The 18,018-nt window shown below is 43.0% G+C and overlaps 3 protein-coding genes across 4 annotated transcripts in view; 1 reads left to right on the top strand and 2 right to left on the bottom strand.

Moving 5' to 3' along the window:
• Positions 1–1,138: 1,138 nt before the first annotated feature.
• LOC311153298 (multifunctional protein ADE2) lies at positions 1,139–11,396 on the bottom strand. Of its 2 annotated transcripts, none has more exons than XM_084205028.1 (9): positions 11,279–11,396; positions 10,402–10,599; positions 7,367–7,545; positions 6,520–6,699; positions 6,316–6,429; positions 4,438–4,521; positions 4,154–4,334; positions 3,016–3,174; positions 1,139–2,353 (listed from the first exon to the last, which is right to left on the bottom strand). In XM_084205028.1, the coding sequence occupies exons 1-9, from the start codon at positions 11,295–11,297 to the stop codon at positions 2,187–2,189; spliced, it is 1,281 nt and encodes a 426-aa protein (XP_084061154.1). In that variant the 5' UTR covers positions 11,298–11,396; the 3' UTR covers positions 1,139–2,186. The 2 variants fall into 2 exon arrangements, with proteins under 2 accessions (XP_084061154.1, XP_084061155.1); XM_084205029.1 differs by lacking the exon at positions 11,279–11,396 and adding an exon at positions 10,700–11,251.
• A 472-nt stretch (positions 11,397–11,868) lies between these two features.
• Positions 11,869–18,018, top strand: part of PPAT (phosphoribosyl pyrophosphate amidotransferase) — a 42,399-nt gene continuing 36,249 nt past the window's right edge. The window contains exon 1 of the mRNA XM_084205026.1: positions 11,869–12,023. Within this exon, the coding sequence (XP_084061152.1) occupies positions 11,896–12,023 (128 nt within the window). The 5' untranslated portion in view covers positions 11,869–11,895. The remainder of the gene's footprint in view (positions 12,024–18,018) is intronic.
• LOC311153315 (uncharacterized protein) overlaps positions 12,235–18,018 on the bottom strand; it is a gene marked incomplete at both ends in the record, with an annotated part of 30,689 nt that continues 24,905 nt past the window's right edge. The window contains one exon of the mRNA XM_084205089.1: positions 12,235–12,582. Within this exon, the coding sequence (XP_084061215.1) occupies positions 12,235–12,582 (348 nt within the window). The remainder of the gene's footprint in view (positions 12,583–18,018) is intronic.

Here is an 18,018-nt window from a genome sequence, read left to right as displayed (position 1 = left end):
AGAGTGAAAAGAAATGCTAATATCTAATCTCAATGTCCCCTGTCTGAGCTTGAGGCCATCTCCTCTTGTCCTCTCACTGCAGGGGCAGTGAGGCCCCCCCTGAGCCCTCTCCAGGCTAAACAAACCTCAGCTGTTCCTCACAGGACATGTTGTCTGATCCTTCATGAGCCTTGCTGCCCTCTCTGGACATGTGCCAGTATCTCTGTGTCCTTTTTAAAGTGAGGGCCCAGAACTGAACACAGCATTCAAGCTGCAGCTGCAGTGCAGGAGGATCATCACCTCCCCAGGGTGGGAGGTTACACTACTGCTGATACAGGCCAGGGTGCCATTGGCCTTCTTGGCCACTGGGCACATCTGGCTCAATTCAGCTGCTGTTGGCCAGCACCCCCAGGTCCTTTTCTGCAGCTTTCTAGCCACTCTACCCCAGGCTGTAGTGCTGCCTGGGGGGTTAGTGTGGCCAAAGTACAGGACCCAGCACTTGGTCCTGTTGAACCTCACCACTGACCCTAGCCCATCAATCCAGGCCCCTCTGCAGAGCCCTCCTACCCTCCCAGCAGATCAACATGCCAGCCCAAGTTGATGTTATTTGCAAATTTGCTAATAATAGACTAAATGCCCTCATCTAGATCATGCCACAAAGGAATTTCAGCCTCTTTGTTCTTCGCTAATCCTCACTATTATTGATACTTCATTTAGAGATTCATTAAAAAAGCAACTGCCCTAATGCTTAAGGAAAGAGTTATAGTTCTTTTACTTTAGGACAACCTTTGACCAACTTTAAACCCTTGCATTCAAGGGAACACTGCTTAGAGCTCTTCTACACAGATACACACAAAATGTGGTCAGTGCCTGTGAAGGCCAGCAGCAACACTTAATCCAGCTACTTCCTACAGGGCAAGCCTGACCCACCACACCATCACAGAGGAGTACTTCACCAACAAAGCAACACTCCTGACACAATCAAGTAGCAGAGCATCTTTCAGAAGGCTGTCACCTGATAGTGCTCCATGCAGGTTTGACTGCATAAGCTTCTTACAAGATTATTACCTAATTTGAAGTCCTGAAGCTACATACCACAGCTGATAGCTACTTTTGAGTGTACTTGTTCAATAAATCTCCATGAAGCAGATTTGCATTCAATAGTTTATTTATAATTGTAAAAGCATAGGTGTTACATACTTTGAGTAATTGCATATTTGTTAGAATCTTACCTACACAAAAGACTGGTGTGTGCAAAGACAAGAAAGTCATGCTTAGATTTCCCCCCAGAAGTTTGTTGTTTTAGTATTTGTTCCCCTGTTCAGTAAAATTTCCACAGAAACAGAGTGAGGAAATATAGATACAGAATAGCTATAGTTATTGAAGTGTATGAAGACAGTCCAACATCATCACATAGCCCCTACAGAACTACTGAAGGTAGATCTGCCTAGTATGAAAAAGACAAAGCCTGGACTAGGCAAGAGTTAGAGCAAACAGGCAACAAGCCAAGTTACAGGTCACTCAAGCCATTTGTATTTCTGGCTTGTTATGAACAAGCAAATTGGTCAACTTCATCACATCATTCCGAAGATATCAATGGGGTAAATATACACATACATATTTTTTTAAAAGATACATGTATGTATATACATTTTTAAAATAAGGCATGTATTTATTTCAGGCTCTTAAGACATTTTCCCACACTCTTTTCCTATTAATACAGCAAATATGTTGCCATTTTATTGCTAATGAAAGCATACCATCATTGCAAGCAGAACAGCATCAACACTGGCTTTTGTCAGCAGTCCAGTTCAGTTAATAAGGTTCAAGACATACATTAATACTATAGAAGAATGTTACTCTTACAGAAATGCAGAAGACTAGTTGAATTCTATTTAGATTGCACCAAATAATTCTCTTGACATAGTCTGTAGTTAACAGTATAGACTAAAAAGCAGAACAGCACCATTCTGGAGCAACAGAAAGAGTACCTAAAATACTACTTCCCCATCTCTACTTAGTTGTTTTATTAAAAAATACACAAGGGAAGGATACACAACAAACTTCCTATTCTGCTCTAACAATGCTTTCTTCTGCAAGAAATGATGCAGGACTTCTGAGCTCATCCTGGGGTAAATCCTAATACGAATGAATATGCACACGCCATTATCACTGGGTAACTAATAATAGTTACTTGTCAGTGTGACTTACAAGGAGCACTCTCTAAGTTTTTTGTCAGCCTGCTTCAGGGAGATCCAGGTGTTTAACATGTTTGATCGCAGTTTGGCCCACACTAAATGGTTGTTTAACCCAAATATCTGGGCAGCAAACTGGGCAGCTCCTTCAGGTGACAGAGTAGTAGGACAGCTAAGACCTGCGGAGAAGAGAATGCCACTTACTAAAGCACAGATTATAGTCAAGCAAAACATTTTCTTGAAGAACAATTTAAGGCAAGGCTTGTTTCAGCCTCCAGGAGCCGCATGATCCAGTTTTAAAACCAGTGAAGTGTCATGTGTTCCATTACTTGTAACACGACTGCTTTGTGGCACTTCACACCAAAAGCCATCATGCAAATGACTCCCTTACACGGAGGTAACAGATTTATGGGCCTCCACTCAAGTTTGTTACAAAGTTAAAAATGATACAGGTAAAAATGCACTGAATTAGCAGTTAACATCGAGGTTCACCTATACTGATTGTTGAGAAAGATACTATTTGATCTTTGATCATAAGGAAAATGCATCGAAATTCAATTGCTAAAATTCCCATTAATGTTACTTTCAATTCCAAAATAAAATGTTTAGCAAGGATAAGCCAAGGTTTACTTTTTATAAGGATTATTCATACGTAATCTTTGCTGTGTCTGTTGGGCTTTTTGCCATTAAGAAGTCAAAGCCTGCATGTGACATATTTCCACAGACTTTGCTTGGTACTGATGCAGCTGCTTTTCCAATGCTTTGCCCCTTGTGTGTACAGTAGAACAACAAAAAAATAGAGCTAGATCAGAACAAGAGCATAAATTGAAGATCATCTTACCACTGGGTAGTCTGAGAGAGGACCACACATCCTGAGTACCCCAGTCAGCTGAGAGTGGAGGGCAGTTGACGACTGGGTAAGCAGTGTTACCAGACATTACTGGCCCCAAACCATTGCTTCTGCCAGCTACTGCAACAAACACTGTTGGGATTCCATCTCCTGCGGGGAGGAAGACATTCAGAGAAAAGCAATCCACCTTGTTCTCTACCACTCGTCTTCATGGAGCTTTGTCTGAGTTCACAGCTGTGTTTGCGGTCATCTTTTCAATTCCATCACATGGCACTAATATTTTGTGTCCAACTTCCTCCTTTACAGAAATATCTTCTAAAAAATCTTACATCCTTTAATCTCAGCTATGTTTACCACACACAGATGAAATTAGCATTTCTTACTCTACTAGAGGAAGAGGTGCTGCTTAGCTTTATAGAGAACACAGCCATTAAACCTCTGGCATCTGTAAGTGTTCCTCTCCTTAAATCTGAAACAGTTCACCTCAAAGTAAGTGTTTTAACTATGGTTACCACATTTGTAGTTTCACCAAGTAGAATGGTATGCATAGAATGTGTATACTCCCACAGAAATAAATAATTCCTGTCTCTCCTCTGCTCTTCTTCAAAAGAAACACTTTTGAAGAGATGTTAAGTCTTCTTGGCCAAGAGAGTAATTTTAAAAAAGCATCTTTTTCTCATGGTATTTTCTCATGGCATCTAAAGTAATAAGCAAGAATGTTTTCATCAAACAGAAAAAACATGGTGGGAGCAACATCTGCCTAATATAATACATGAGAAATCTCAGTCAGCTAGAGAAAATGTTGTCCTGCCTTGTTTCAGAAATGCTGGCATCACCAGCAAGGTACTAAACAAATCTCTTAACATGATCAGGGCTTGGGCAAAGCAGTTCTGATACTGAGATAAAAGCAGAGGTTAGATTTGAGTAATGAAAGGTGTGGCAGCACAGTAGGACAATACATTATTCCAAAATTACTTAAAGCAGTCATGCAAGTGTGAAACAATTGTAACACAGCTTGGTGTTCCGTTTAACAAAAAAATGGAAAAACCCCACATCAATCTTTTAAGTTGCCAAGTCATTCTGAAACATGATGCTGTGTCAATCCCAATCAGTATTTCTTGGCATTTACCTTCATATTCTGCTTTGATCCTCAGGGTTTCATCTGGCCCTTTGTGAGCAGAAGTCACTCTTAATTCACAAGGAATTCCATAGGTTGCACATGCCTTTTTTATTTTTTCACAGTGACTGAGGTCAGAAGAAGATCCCATTAACACCACAACTCTACCTTGGCTCTTTGTTTTTAGAAGCAACTAGAGAAAAGAGTGGAGAGGGAGGGGAGAAATTAACGCAGTCAACACGATTGAAGGCACACAGTTATCAAAGTCTAGATGTGTTGTTCATAAAAACAGGTACCTCCACTCTTTCTGAAACCCACTCAAAGTTTCTCTTAACCATTTGCAGTGCTTCGGGAGTCACTTCTTTCAGGTCCCGATAGGACTGGAAAAAGGAAAATAAAAGCATTGAAGTGTTGTGGTTGAACCCCAGCCAGAAGCCAAGCCCCACACAGCCTCTCCCTCACTCCCCCACCAGAGATCAGGGAGAGAATCTGAAAGGTAGAATTGAGAAAACTCATGAGCTGCAATCAAGACATTTTAACAGGCAAAGCAAAAGCTGCACACACAAAACAAAAGGAGGAATTCATTCCCTGCTTCCCATGGCAGGCAGGTGTTCAGCCATCTCCAGGAGAGCAGGGCCCATCACACACAACTGTGACTTGGAAAGACAAACACCATCGACCCCAAAAGTCTCCCCATGACCATTTCCTCCTTGCCCCACACTTTACATACTGACACGGTGTCACATGGTCTGCAATACCCCTTTGGTGGGTTGGGGTCACCTGTCCCAGCTGTGTGTCCCCCAACCTCCCATGCACCCCCAACCACCTCACCAGTGTGGCAGCACCAAAAGCAGAAAAGGCCTTGGGGTCTGTGTAAACCCTGCTCAGCAATAACAAAAACATCTTTTTATTATCAACCTCCTGCTCAGCACAAATCCAAAACACAGCCTCATATTAGCCACTGTCAGGAAAAATAACCCTACCCCAGCCAAAACCAGCAGACAAAGTTAATGTGGTTTGGTTACACAAAAGACTAATTTCGCTACCATAATTGGTAAGAATTATTATTATACCTCAAATGAAATATTTGCACAGTTTCTAGCAATTCCAGGCATAAACAGCCTTCTACATTGCAATTTATGCCCATTTACAACACAAAAGACTTTCAGCCACAGGGATATTAAGATTTTGGAAGATTTCCACAGGGAAAATTTAAGGAAAAACATACAACTTCTTTAAAATTGGATTTGTAATGACATGATTGCCTACAGTAGCACTGTACCAACCTAGGTTCTACATTATATTATCATGTACCTTGTTTTAGGGGACTGTCAGAGCAATTCACTCAAGCATGCTACTACATAATTCAGGTCAAGTCAACAACAGAGCAGTTTTTCTTCCCAATTTAAAATTAATACTCTTCCTCCCAGGTACACTTTGAAATCTTCCCCCGTGGCCTACAACACTTTGTCTCACAAGGTCTCTGTCACTAGTCTCAACAACCATGACAAACTCCTGGGAGCAGCATTCCCAAACCAGCTCCTTCATAACAAGTCATCTGGTAATTCAGAGATATTTGAGGAGTATACATGCTGTAAGTTTAAATATAGGACAAGTTCTGTTTCATACTTGTTTGCAGGCCTCATGTGGGCACAGGCTATTAGCAACACTTTTGGAGGCAACATTATTGAATTCATGGTTAACCAAAATAAATAGCAAAGAAAAGCATCCTCATTGCAGTTCCCTCTAAGTATCACCAGATCTCTACTAGTAAACGATAATAATAAATAATCTCTGAATAAACTGAGAAACTTGGAGGCAGACCTGGGAACCAAAGCTTCTATTCTTCCCACCAACCTATTATCAACTATTTTATTATCTGCACAAGTCAGAAATCCTTATCATTCCTGGAAACCCCACACTTCACTATGATAGCTCCAGTCAATAGTGCTGTTGGGTATTCCAGTTAAGATAGACAGAGGATTTTTTTCCTACCATAAACCAGATACACTATTTAATGAGAGAGGCTTGGACACAAGGGACCTTACAACCTACTCTGTAACAAGGTAAGACCACCTAGAAAAAGCCACTCTGAAAGCAGATGGTAAACTGTAGGCTTTACTTTCTTCATTCTTCTCCCCTGCTCTCTTAGAAGGCAAAGATTAAAACACCACCTGTTTGTCCTTTTGCTGGCTTCTGTCTCCTGCTGGCCACAGTCTCCATGAATCATTGTCAATAACATCAGCAAGAACAATTTCTTTTGTCAGCACATTAACACCAAATTCAATCTAAAAAGACAGTAAGAATCCTATTTTAGTAATTATACAGTGAAATTTTTCCTGTCAGAACCAGAATCATGAGAAATTAGATTCTTATACCTTCAGGTCTACAAGAGTGCAGTTTTGGGGCTGCCATGCTTTTTCCAGGATCTCAAAAATGGCTTGAGTAGAACGAGACATAATATCCACTTCAGTCTGGCCAATAGTAAGTCCAGCAAAACAGAATTTTGCTTCGATTATTTGCTCTTCAGACCACTGGGGATCATTATTAGCATCATCCTGTTAAGAAAACCAGAATGAATACATGATGCAATTTAAGCTTGCTATAAGAGGAAAACAGCCATTAAAAGCTACAAGATTTTGTGTGTTGGTTTGTTTTGGTTTTTTTTAAGTAACAAGTACAGGCTTCAAACTAGTATTTTATGATAAGCATTGAAAAAATGACAGTAACATTGAAAACACTTGCTGTAACACCTGACCATCTTTAAGAGTAACAGGGTACACCACAAACACTTTAGATTACAGTTCACCAGATACATCTTTAAGCACACATTCTTAAAGGAGTTCAGAATCCTAAATGGCTAGCTTCTCACCCTCACCATGCAACCACTGTTTATTTTAATTTCTTCAAATATATCAACACATCTGTTTCAGCTGACGTATTAAGCTTATGCCTAAAAAGCCCTTATACCTACATTTTTCTGATTTTCAGTACAGCTTAGTTTGTTATTCTTTGATTGTACTGTAAGCCACTACTGTATGGACTTAGGACAAAACAGCTTTTGCATAAGAATGCAAGCAAACATTACAATGGCAAAACTACTGAGAGTAAGAGGATTGGTCAGCCACTAGCACTACTTGCTTTATCTGTCAGCATTTTAAAGGAGATAATACAGTATCTGAGCTCTGCTAAAGTTTGATTAACATCACAGGAAAGGAAACATACCTTGAAAAACATCTCAATTTTGGGTGGGTAAAACTTATATCCTTCTTTGACACCAGGGTTTCTCTTGAGGAAGGAGCCAGTAGCAATTCTTCTGCACACCCATTCAATTGGGATCATTTCACAGTGAGCTGCTATGAACGCTGTGTCACTCTGTTTCCTGACAAAAGCTGTTTTGATGCCTAAATAAAAAGATAGCAGCTTAGATCCATTAGAAAGCACACTCCACAGCTAAAACAGTAGTCACAAACATCTTTAATTTTAAGTACATCTGAATCTTGGACTTCCCTGGATTTAACGGACATACTGAATCTCTTCAGGGTATTTTGAGCCCACTCCAGCCTTGCATAAGACAAGTATCTTCCACAAGTCATTAGTTTTGCCAATTTTATCATACACATTCATAACTCAGAAATCCTATACTTGAAAATAATTTTGTTCACAGAGCCTTAAAAAATTAAATCTATCCTTCACAATGTTTTTGCTTGTTTAAAAAAAATAATTAGCAGCAACCAAGCACCCAACCATGTTCTCTGGTGAAAGATTCATTATAGATTGAGCAGTAATTGGAGCCTTTCAAAGAAGTAACAGAGCACACCAGTCGTTAATACTTTGCTTAATAAAAGCAGATGGGGCAGAAAGAATGGCTTTGTCCTCCCTTTCATCACAAACTAAGTTATTTAGGACTCTAGATGTTGGTGATTTATTAGGCAAAAGACAGATTCAGAAGCATGTGCACTCAAACCTGCTGCAACAAGTCAACCTTCTTACATAATTGTAAGATGATGGACCTCCATATTAAACAGGGGCAGCCAATGTGCAGATCAGCACTTTTAAGTGCAAAATGGCTCTTTTTTCAATTTCAATCTTGAGGAAAGTCCCACCTTTCTCCCTGACTGTTGCAGATTGGTAAAACCTTACAAAAGGAAGGCCTTGTAAAATCATGGCTCAGGCCTGTTACTCTGGCTAAGTAGAAAAGGACTATGGAAATGTGACTCATTTAGAGGTAGAAAAACAAATTATATAACCATTGTGTGTTCACACTGTGGGCTATGGTGGTTGGTTGAATTATGTTTGTTATGATTTAAAACTGTGTAGCTGATGATGGGCTAGCTGCTTAAAAAGGCCTGGTTTTTGCAATAAAGCAGCTCTGCTCTGCACCTGCCTGGGCACTCTGTGTCGCACACCTGACCAGGGCAAGACAACTGCCAAGCCCAGTGTCAGCATCTGCCAGAAACTGAAGGCAAAGGAGCTGCACTCAGTCAAACCAAGCAGTTCTACTCCATTCCACTTCCAGAACCATTAAGGAAGAAACAAAAAGTCTTAAAATATGAACCTAACTCTTCAAACAAAGTTTGGAGCATTTCCTTCAACAGCAGAATGATTTAAATAATCAAATGCACATTAAGGCCCCTGTCTGGTTCACTAAGGCATTTTTCATCAGTGCAGATGTGTGCTTTTGCTAGGCTGACATTAGCTCTATTCCAAACGGGAGAGAAACTTTAACAGAACTTCGTAAATCATCACCTCAGAAGGAGCAGGTAAAGAAGAGTTGCGCAAGGCAAACAAACACACACCCTCTACAACAAGGTATTCCCACTATCTGTGGTGCATTTACACCACTGAAAGAAGGAAACTGGAGGAGAACCCTCAAACCAAGTTCTTTTCTTGTTTTAAAATGCAGCTGCAGTTTACTCTGCGTGTTTTTCCATGGCACCTGTGGAAGTGATGAGTACTAGCCACTCATGCAGTTTTGAGAGGTAACAGAATGGTTTCTTCATGTTTAAAGTGTACATCTGTACAATATGAAGTATTTTGGTTGTTATCTTAACTAGCACCATTCAAGAATTAGGCAAAACATCTCACTAATTGCTCCAAAATGAAAATTAGAAGTTTTAATCAACTGCAAAAATAATCAAATACCTAGGAGGCTTCTTAGTAGTGTGTTCACAGCAGGCTTCCCGAGAGAGCCCCGACTCACGATTACACTGAATTACTCGGTATGTATTTCTGTGTAAGTAGTTCTTAAAATATGAGCAGAGACAAAGCTATAACTCTAAAGAAACCATCTTTCTCTTCCCCATATTAACCATGCTACGACTTCACAGTTAGCTATAACCACACCTTGTAACAGATACTACAAATTCTAGAGTAGCTCAGCTGGTGCCTGAAGCATTCTTTGTGTGAATGTTTCAAAGCACACGGACCACACAGTTATAAGCAATCTTAGCTAAGCTTAGTAGTGCCTGTATTCTAATATTGTTAGCAGAGTCAGCACCAGCACAAATGCCTCTTTGCAACTTACCAACTACTCAAAGACACTTTAAAATGCTTTCTCAAAGCAAAGTTTCTGGCTCCATTTTTGGAAGTGTGGTGCGAAACTTACTTGAGTGACTTAAGTACTCCATAAAACTCACTGCTAGCATCAGAAATACTTTGAATCGTTTAGGACAAAGACTAAGCTCCTGATACACTCGATACAGACTGATAGGTGTATTTTGCAATGTGGTCCTCACAAGTGTTATGTGCAAAGCTTACAGGAAGCTTTTGCCGCTATAACACACAACTGAGGGGGGGAGAAAGACACTCTAATTTTATGTTTCAGCTTACACACACAGATTTCACACTGCCCAGACACAGCGTGGTAGCACCACTAGCTAGAAGTGTTCTATGCACGCAGATGTAGTAAAGCAAGGCAGATGCATGCGGCCCAGAGTTACAGGTAAGGAAGTGTAGGGTATGGAAGAACTGACAAAAGCAGAGAGGGGGGGATTAGAGCATGTCCAAACAAGCAGGAGAAACTATTGCAGTTATCTGCAACACTAGATTACTGCAGATACTCTCGTGTTCCAAATGAACAAGTCACTCACCCAGCTCTAAAGTACCAGACAGAAAAGCATAATTAAAAGCTAATAAAAAAAGAGACTAAAAAAACCACGAAAGCCTCAAGGCAGGTTAAACTCTTTTATAAAACAATACTGTTTCGTAATAACGTCTGTAACATACAAGCATACACACTCTGCCTTTAAAACACTGACCAGCTTCCTGAAGCAGCTGAAACACACAGCTTGTCGTTGTGTTGGAAATGGCAGCCTTCCCTTCCATTCGGTCTTTCCTGGCTGCATTTCCCGCCGTTATTTGGTCTTTGGACTGCATGAGAACACATCCCGGGATATCTGGCAGCTCGTACACTTCTTTCGTTTTACCTTCATTAACTTTTTTGCCAAGCTTCAGGTCTAGAGGAAGAAAAAACCAAAACAAAACACAAAAAAAGGAAGAAAAAAAGTCATTTTTGCATCTCAAAGATTTGTTTACTTCCGCACGCAGAGCCACCACCTTCGCGTCCACGGGGATCCAGCAGGACCCCGCGCTGCGGTCCCCGACCACGAGGAACTCCCTGAGCCCCGACCCACGGAGCGATCTGGCCGCGTTCCCCCAGCAGAGAGGCCGAAAGCCCCGCTCAAGGCTCCCGCCCGGCGCCACCGGGGCCGCGCCAGCCGCGGCCGGGCCGCTCCGGCGGTGCCCCGGCCTCCCCCACCGCCCCGCGGCCGCGGGCAGCCGGGAGCTGCCGCCTGAGCGCGGCGGCCAAGAGCCCCGCTGCTGGTTTTTTTTTTCTTCAAACTTCGGGGCAATCCCGGAGCTCCGCCACACGAGCGGCGCGGGGCAGCTGCCGCCCCCAGCATCCTGCACCTGGAGCTGCCCCCGCCACCTCTCCTGCAGCCGTGCCCACCCCCGCGTACGAGCGACTACCCACGGGAAAATAAAAAAATAAAAAAAAAAAACCCAAAAATTTAAAATCATTCCGGGAAAAAGTTGGTTCTCAAGAACCTACACCCCAAGCCGCTGAGCGGGCACCGGCCCCCCGAGAGCGGAACCTCCGACCGACCGACCCACCCCCGACGGCCGCCCGGTTACCTGATGCTGCGGGGGCCATGGCTGCGGCGGGAGCGGGCGCGGGCACCTAGGGCACAGGAGAGAGCCTGAGCGCACGCCGCAGGGCTCGGCCGCCGGGGTAAGAAGGGGCCGGCGGAAGGGGCGGGCAGCCCGGGCAGCGGGCCGCGATGCCGCCCGCCAATCGCCGCCCTACGCCGCGGGGCGGCCCCGCCGAGCCCCCCGAGCGAACCCCGGACGGCAGCATCACCCCCCCGTCCCGTTCCGTGCAAACACAGCCCCGGCCCTCTGCCCGGCCAATGCCGGCGCCACGCCGCGCCCGGGCCCCGGCCCCCCGCACCCTCACCCCGCGGGCAAACATCCCCTCGGCCTGGGGCGCGCCGCGGGGTGGCGGGCAGAGTGGAATCTAGGGGAGGCGGGGCCGGGCGAGGCGGCGGAGCGGGCCGGGGGTGCGGTGTCGCCCCCCCCGTATGTAAATGAGGGCGGGAGGCGCCCGGCGGGCCACCGGGATCCCCGGGTGGAGCGGCGTTGTGGGCTGAGCGCGGCGCCGGCAGCAGCGCGTGGGAGCCGCCGGAGCGGGACCGGGAGCGGGAGACGGAGCTGGAAGCGGGGCCGCCGCGCCACCACGTGCTGCCCGCGCCATGGAGCTGGAGGAGCTGGGCATCCGGGAGGAGTGCGGCGTGTTCGGCTGCATCGCCTCCGGCGCGTGGCCCACGGAGCTGGACGTGCCCCATGTAATCACGCTGGGGCTGGTGGGGCTGCAGCACAGGTAAGAGGGGCGCGGGGACGAGATGTGCCCGGACGCGGCTCGGTGTCGGACCGGGCCGCGGCGGCTGCTCGGGGCCGTGCGGAGGCACGTGCAGCCTGGAGGGCCTCGGGTCTCCGGCGGCGGGAGCGCTCTGGGAGGGGAGGGAAGGGAAGAGCTCCGAGCGGTCCCTTCCGCTCCGCCCCGGCGGGGAGCCCTGGCAGCATCCCGGAGGCTAAGGGCAAGGAACATCCCTCCGCCTCCTGCCTCCCGAGCCGGTCCCGCCGAAGGAGAGCTGTCGAACGCCTTCGTACCTCGGCTGCATCTCGCCTGAGTCGCACCAGCTCTCGCTACCGGGCCCGCGCCACCGGCCCGGGCGTTCGCACGTCCCTGCGCGGAACCCGCGGCGCGGGCGCGTCCCGGGCGGCGGGGCTGAACTGCGGGTGGCGGGGCTGAGCCCCGGGTGGCAGGGGGTACGCCCCGCACAGCGGAATGCACCCGCCGCCCCGTCCCAACCGCGCCGAGGGGTGACCTCCTGCCGGAGTCGCGGCGAGGCCCGGCCGTCATTGTCGAGATGCTTACCCTAAAGTGTAAGTCAGACCATGCGAGGCTACCGAAACTGAGCAGTTCTTAAGTGGTTTAGGCTCCTACTAGCGGTAGTGGTTTAGATTCATCATCATGATACAATAAAACTTCTACCTGATGTGTCTACGGCAATGTACAACAGACCTGATTCGCTGTCATCCATGTGGATGCAGAGCTACAGAATGAAGTTTGGGTTCTGCTTCCATTTGGTTGGTATTCAAAATAATAATGTTATGGACTGACGTATACCAATCATTTTTTAGTGGTACCAGAAAGGTATATCGTCCTCGTGGGAGCACATGCACAGCTAGGCAAGCACAAAATCGTTCAGTAGTACTTGCTGAGCCTGTCTGCTGTGCTTCATTCCACAGCTGGAAAGTGTGCTAAGTAAACACACTCCTGACAGTCTAGGTAGGTGGGCTACCTAGGTAACCTGGGCATGGGTAAGTACACATGCACTGAATAGAAAAAATACATTCTTTGTGTTTCTGAAGTCACAGACATGCAAATGTTGCTCTGAAATTGGTTTTGGACCAACAGGAAATCGTTTACATGGAGATTTTCTGTTTATTACAGTAGAGTTTCACATACTTTTCCTGGTAAAATGCTGCATTCCTACTGACTCTCGTATGCTAATAATTCTCTTTGAACTGCAGGTATATATATTTTGCCAGTGTCCACCAAAAATGTTTTTATTGGGAGTGATACAGCCAAAGTCCCAGGAACAAAGCCATGGTTTTCATGTAAAATGAAACAATAGTCTCATTTTAGCTTGCATTGATTTTCTCTGAAGAGGTTGGAAATAATCTTACCTTGTTTGTGCTTACAGTTACAGTGGTAGACCTGGAGTATTTTAGGTGGGCTTGATATATTTTTGTTATTTTGCATCTTATTATCTCAATTTTCATTGCAACCTTATTTCAACTTTTCAATATCCTTTGTTTGTTTTTTTTTTTCTTTGATGGGCACTTGACAAATATATTTCATTTGCTTGACCTTTTTAATATTAGATATCCCCTGTGGAGGACACAACTGTACACACCAATATTTATACCATGGTTGAAATTCATCATTCATTCACAAATTCTACAGGAAGCTGCACACCTAGAGGCACATATGCACTACCTTTCATTCTCATCTAACTCAGTAATGGTCAAAATTTTTAAGGGATGCTTTCCTAAAGGCACAGACATTGCACCTGTAAAAGTGAAACAGTCTGTTCCATTAAGTACACTTTTGCAAGCACTCAATAAAGTTCTGTTCAATAGCTGAGATATTAATGTTCCTATTTTCTTTGCTAATGTTTCTCTCTTTGCATTTTTCCTATTATGATGGGTAGAAGAGCTGGCATCCCGATGAGAAAGTAATAAGATAACAGCTATTTTTCTTTTTACTTTTTGGAATGTCTCTTGAAAACCAGAGTTAAAGTTTAGCATTAACTGAATCAGTAAACTGCATTAGGCCCATGGTTTTAAAGTTAAAAACGAAGAGATGTCTCTTAATCACAGGCCTTTAAAAAGAAATAAATATGAAAGAAGATTATAGTAAATATTAGTGGGCTATCCAAGTCAGGCCTGAGTGACTAACAGAAATTTGACTGGCCACTAGAAAATACAGTCCTTAGACATCCTTTGTCACCGATGTGTTTTATGAAGAATCCTTTCCTTAGGATTTTTCCCCCTGAGAAGCTGAGAAGCTTCAAGAATAAAATGTAAACAATGATTGTTTGCTGCTGTGGAATGCAACAGGTGGATCTGTGATTGGTCTCATGTGGTTGTTTCTAATTTATAACCAATCACAGTCCAGCTGTCTCAGACTGTTTCGATCAGTCTGAGCCTTTGTTCCTCATTCCTTTTCTATTCTTAGCTTTGCCTTCTAATGAAATCCTTCTATTCTTTTAGTATAGTTTTAACATAATATATATCATAAAATAATAAATCAGCCTTCTGAACATGGAGTCAACTTTCTCGTCTCTTCCCTTATCCTAAGACCCCTGCAACCACAGTCACACACCTTCAAATTAGTAAGGATATTTATGTAGTGATTACTGCCCTTTGATATAAGCATGTTCTTCTATATTCAAATTAGTCCTGTGCAATAAATCAAATTACAGAATTTGGCCCTTAATTTGTCTTAGATTTTAAAATTCAGAATATTAAAGTATGGCATTGTATCAAGCTGCATTTCTGAGATACGTGGGCCACAAAGAGGAGAACATGTTATAATTTCTAATCTTTGAAATCTCACCTGTGTGTGTAAAAATCCAGAGTATTTGTTAGATGCCACAAAAACATGCAGCATAAATTCTTTGTGTTTTATGTTCTGATACAGCTGGTTGCAGCAAGATGAAGGATTGGGCTATTTCTGATAAATGGCCAAGAATGAGTTGATAATTTTTATTATTGTTGCACTGAAGAGATTTTCTTCACTGTTGATGTTTGCACCTGAAAACTCGAAACTCTGTATGCTGCATCAAGCAACCAAAATATTTAAGCATGTGTTCAGTGGTGTGTATGAGCAGTGCTTACTGCTTCAGTCACCGAAACTGTTCTGCATTAAAAATTGATGCGTATATGTAAGCAAAGTTCGAGAGCCCACTAGTAGCTCATAATCAAAGACAAAAGATACTTGTAGTTTCACTATTGTAACATTAGCAGAAACAACTTTAAAAGTTGTTTGGGGTTGCGGTTTTTTTAAATAATTAAAAAGCGACTGCTAGTTGTTGAAGCTTAAATTCTCACTTCTTTGTAGCAGAAGTTAGAGCGTTTTATTGGCTTTAACTTTATAACGGTGAACTGTGAATTAAAACTAAAACCAGTATATTCTTACTCACAGTCTAATCAAGGCCTTCAACACACTTAAAACATTTTATCAATTAAACTTGACACCATGGTAACATTTTACAGCTATGTTAGCAGTGAATGCTCATTAACTTAATTTTGCTCAAGCAAATCATGTTACTCTGGCGTCAACATTAACAAGGCTTAGAAGTGGATGGTCTAAATCATTTCTGCATTTTGTAAGCCAGGGAACAGTCACTGCAAAATCCACTGACAGCATGCCAAAATCAAATCAGAGGATGTTGGTAAGGAGAAGATTTTCTTGGGGGCGGTGAGGGAGGGAGGGAGGAGGAGTTACTCTGAATTACAAATCTATTGGACGTCATTTGAGTCCTTGACCAGGACAAATTTGTAAAGTTAATCTTCGAGGAAGGGTGATTTCTGTTAACTTTTTGCAAAATTCTCTGGAAAATATTTTTGGCAGTAATACTGTGTACTAAAACCTAAGTGTACCAGTTTTGTACTAATTTTTAGAAAAAGTCTTTAAAAGCCATCTATGAAGGTGGAAGTCCTATTAAGTCAGGGAATAATATCCCTTGTCGCAGCTGGGCCTGTGTATGGAACTTGTTATCAGTGGAGGCTTGGCCAGTGTGTTTTTTGGTACCTTTCCTATTACTGTCCATTATTAAAACTCATATAACAGAACCCAGATAATCACCAATGTAAGTTAAGACACTTCTCATTCAATCTGTTAAAGTCACTGGTTGCTTCCCATTAGCCATCCTTCCAAATACCTACATTCAATATAGCACAATCAAAATGTTCATCTACGTTTTATATACAACATTTTGGCTACAAGATAGGGGGTTTTTTTAAAGGCTATTTAGCAAGCTATTGGTATTGTGACTTACACTGTGAATCTTTCAATCAAAACACCTAAAATTGCAATAGTATTTGGATGAGAATTTTTGGAGGAACTCAGATAAGCTACAGGTAATGATCCTGAAAATTTGGTATGTAAGGTATTTATCTTCTCCTTTCATCTCAAGAACACTATGAGTTCAACATATCCCTCATTCTCAGGTGCAAGAAGTGCAGTGTCAAATGTCCTCACTATCTATATACCAAATTTTGTAATTAATCATATTTATTTGTCAATTTCCTATGGAATATACAGGGTACGAGGTTTGCCTAGCCAGTGATTGAGTCTGTATGCTATTTTACTATAACATTCATGCTCTATGTGCTGGTCAAACATTCCTGAGTACTTTCAGACACAGAATGTAGATGTAAAAACCCTTCTTTTAGTTCCATCTTGGTTCAAGTTTTAGGCCATTGTGTGCTGCAGGTGATGACAGCCTGGCTTAATTACATTCTGCAAAGCTTGCTCCTGCAAGAAGAGAGCAGAAAGGCCTTTTTGCTGTGGTGAGCTCTTCCATCTGCTAGGTTGTTTTACATAACATCCTGCAGGGCTCAGGTTCCTGCACACTCATTTTTGGGAAAGTGAAGAGAAGCCAGATTTCATTTTAACCAAGTTGAGGTCTCTTCAATGTACATGTCACAAAATGTAGTTCAGTCTAAGCATTTATCTCTGAATGTGGAGTAACCAGCTGGAATGAGATAAAAAGGAGTGGAAAAAAAAGGAGGGAAATGGTGCAAAACATGAGATACAAGAGGACATTTCTGAGGCAGCTGGTATGTTTATTGTGGCCAACAGACTTCCCATTACATTAGCCTAGCTAGAGGGCTGGGGTGAGACTGCTCATTCTTCTGTACTTTGACTGTAGATAAGTCATCCATATACATCTCCAGTAATTTTCACAGGATTGCTTGGTTGGCTTGTCTGCCCATACCTTAAATTTGAGCCTCAAGCATGGAGGGAGGGTTGTATGCAGCAACCTGTGTTATCATTGGGTAGTTCAGTTCACTTAAGCTCTCCTGGCTTCACTATCTGCCACATTACCATTCCCATTAAAAAAAAAAAAAAAAAAAAAAAAAAAAAAAAAAAAAAGCAGGGTTGTTTGGAGGGCCTTTTATTAGGTTAGCTTTAATTTAAATCAGTTCTGTCAGCTGGGTAGACAGTTGGCCATGTGGATGCTTGTGCCAACACAAAGGAGACCTAGCTGTATAAGAAACAGGGATTGACTGTAGGCAGAGTCTTTAAAGCCAATGATGCAGATAGTGCTTGTTTGTTCTACCATCAGTGCAAGCATTTCTGCTTCCTGAAGCTCATTCTCAAAGCCCAAACAGCTTCTCAAATAATGAAAAAGGGCATGCAGAGGACTTTCCAACAGTCCTATTAAAAGATGTATAAAGTGACCCATTCATCTTACTGAATATGTGTGTTTTAGAGAAGAATGAAGCTTTTTAATGTAAGTCAAGTGGTAATAGTTCCATTTATATGCTACAACTGAAAAATCTCAGTATTGCCATTTGCAAACTGGGGAGGAGACACATTTGCTCTCACACTAATCTTAATGGCCCTCTGGCAGTAATATTTGAGGAGGGAAAAGACCAAAAATCTCTGTTATTTATAGGATTGATGCTCTTGCCATCATTACTTGGTTTTGATTATTAAGTTGGAACATTTTCATAATCTAATTTATATTAAGATTCCCAGGATCAGTTACATGGACATGTTGACTTTGTCTGGC

The sequence above is a fragment of the Fringilla coelebs genome, assembly GCF_963513975.1.
Source record: "Fringilla coelebs genome assembly, chromosome: 4".
In the NCBI taxonomy this organism is placed as follows: domain Eukaryota; kingdom Metazoa; phylum Chordata; class Aves; order Passeriformes; family Fringillidae; genus Fringilla; species Fringilla coelebs.
Note: the sequence above shows the minus strand (reverse complement) of the source record. Positions and strands in the feature narration are given on the sequence as shown.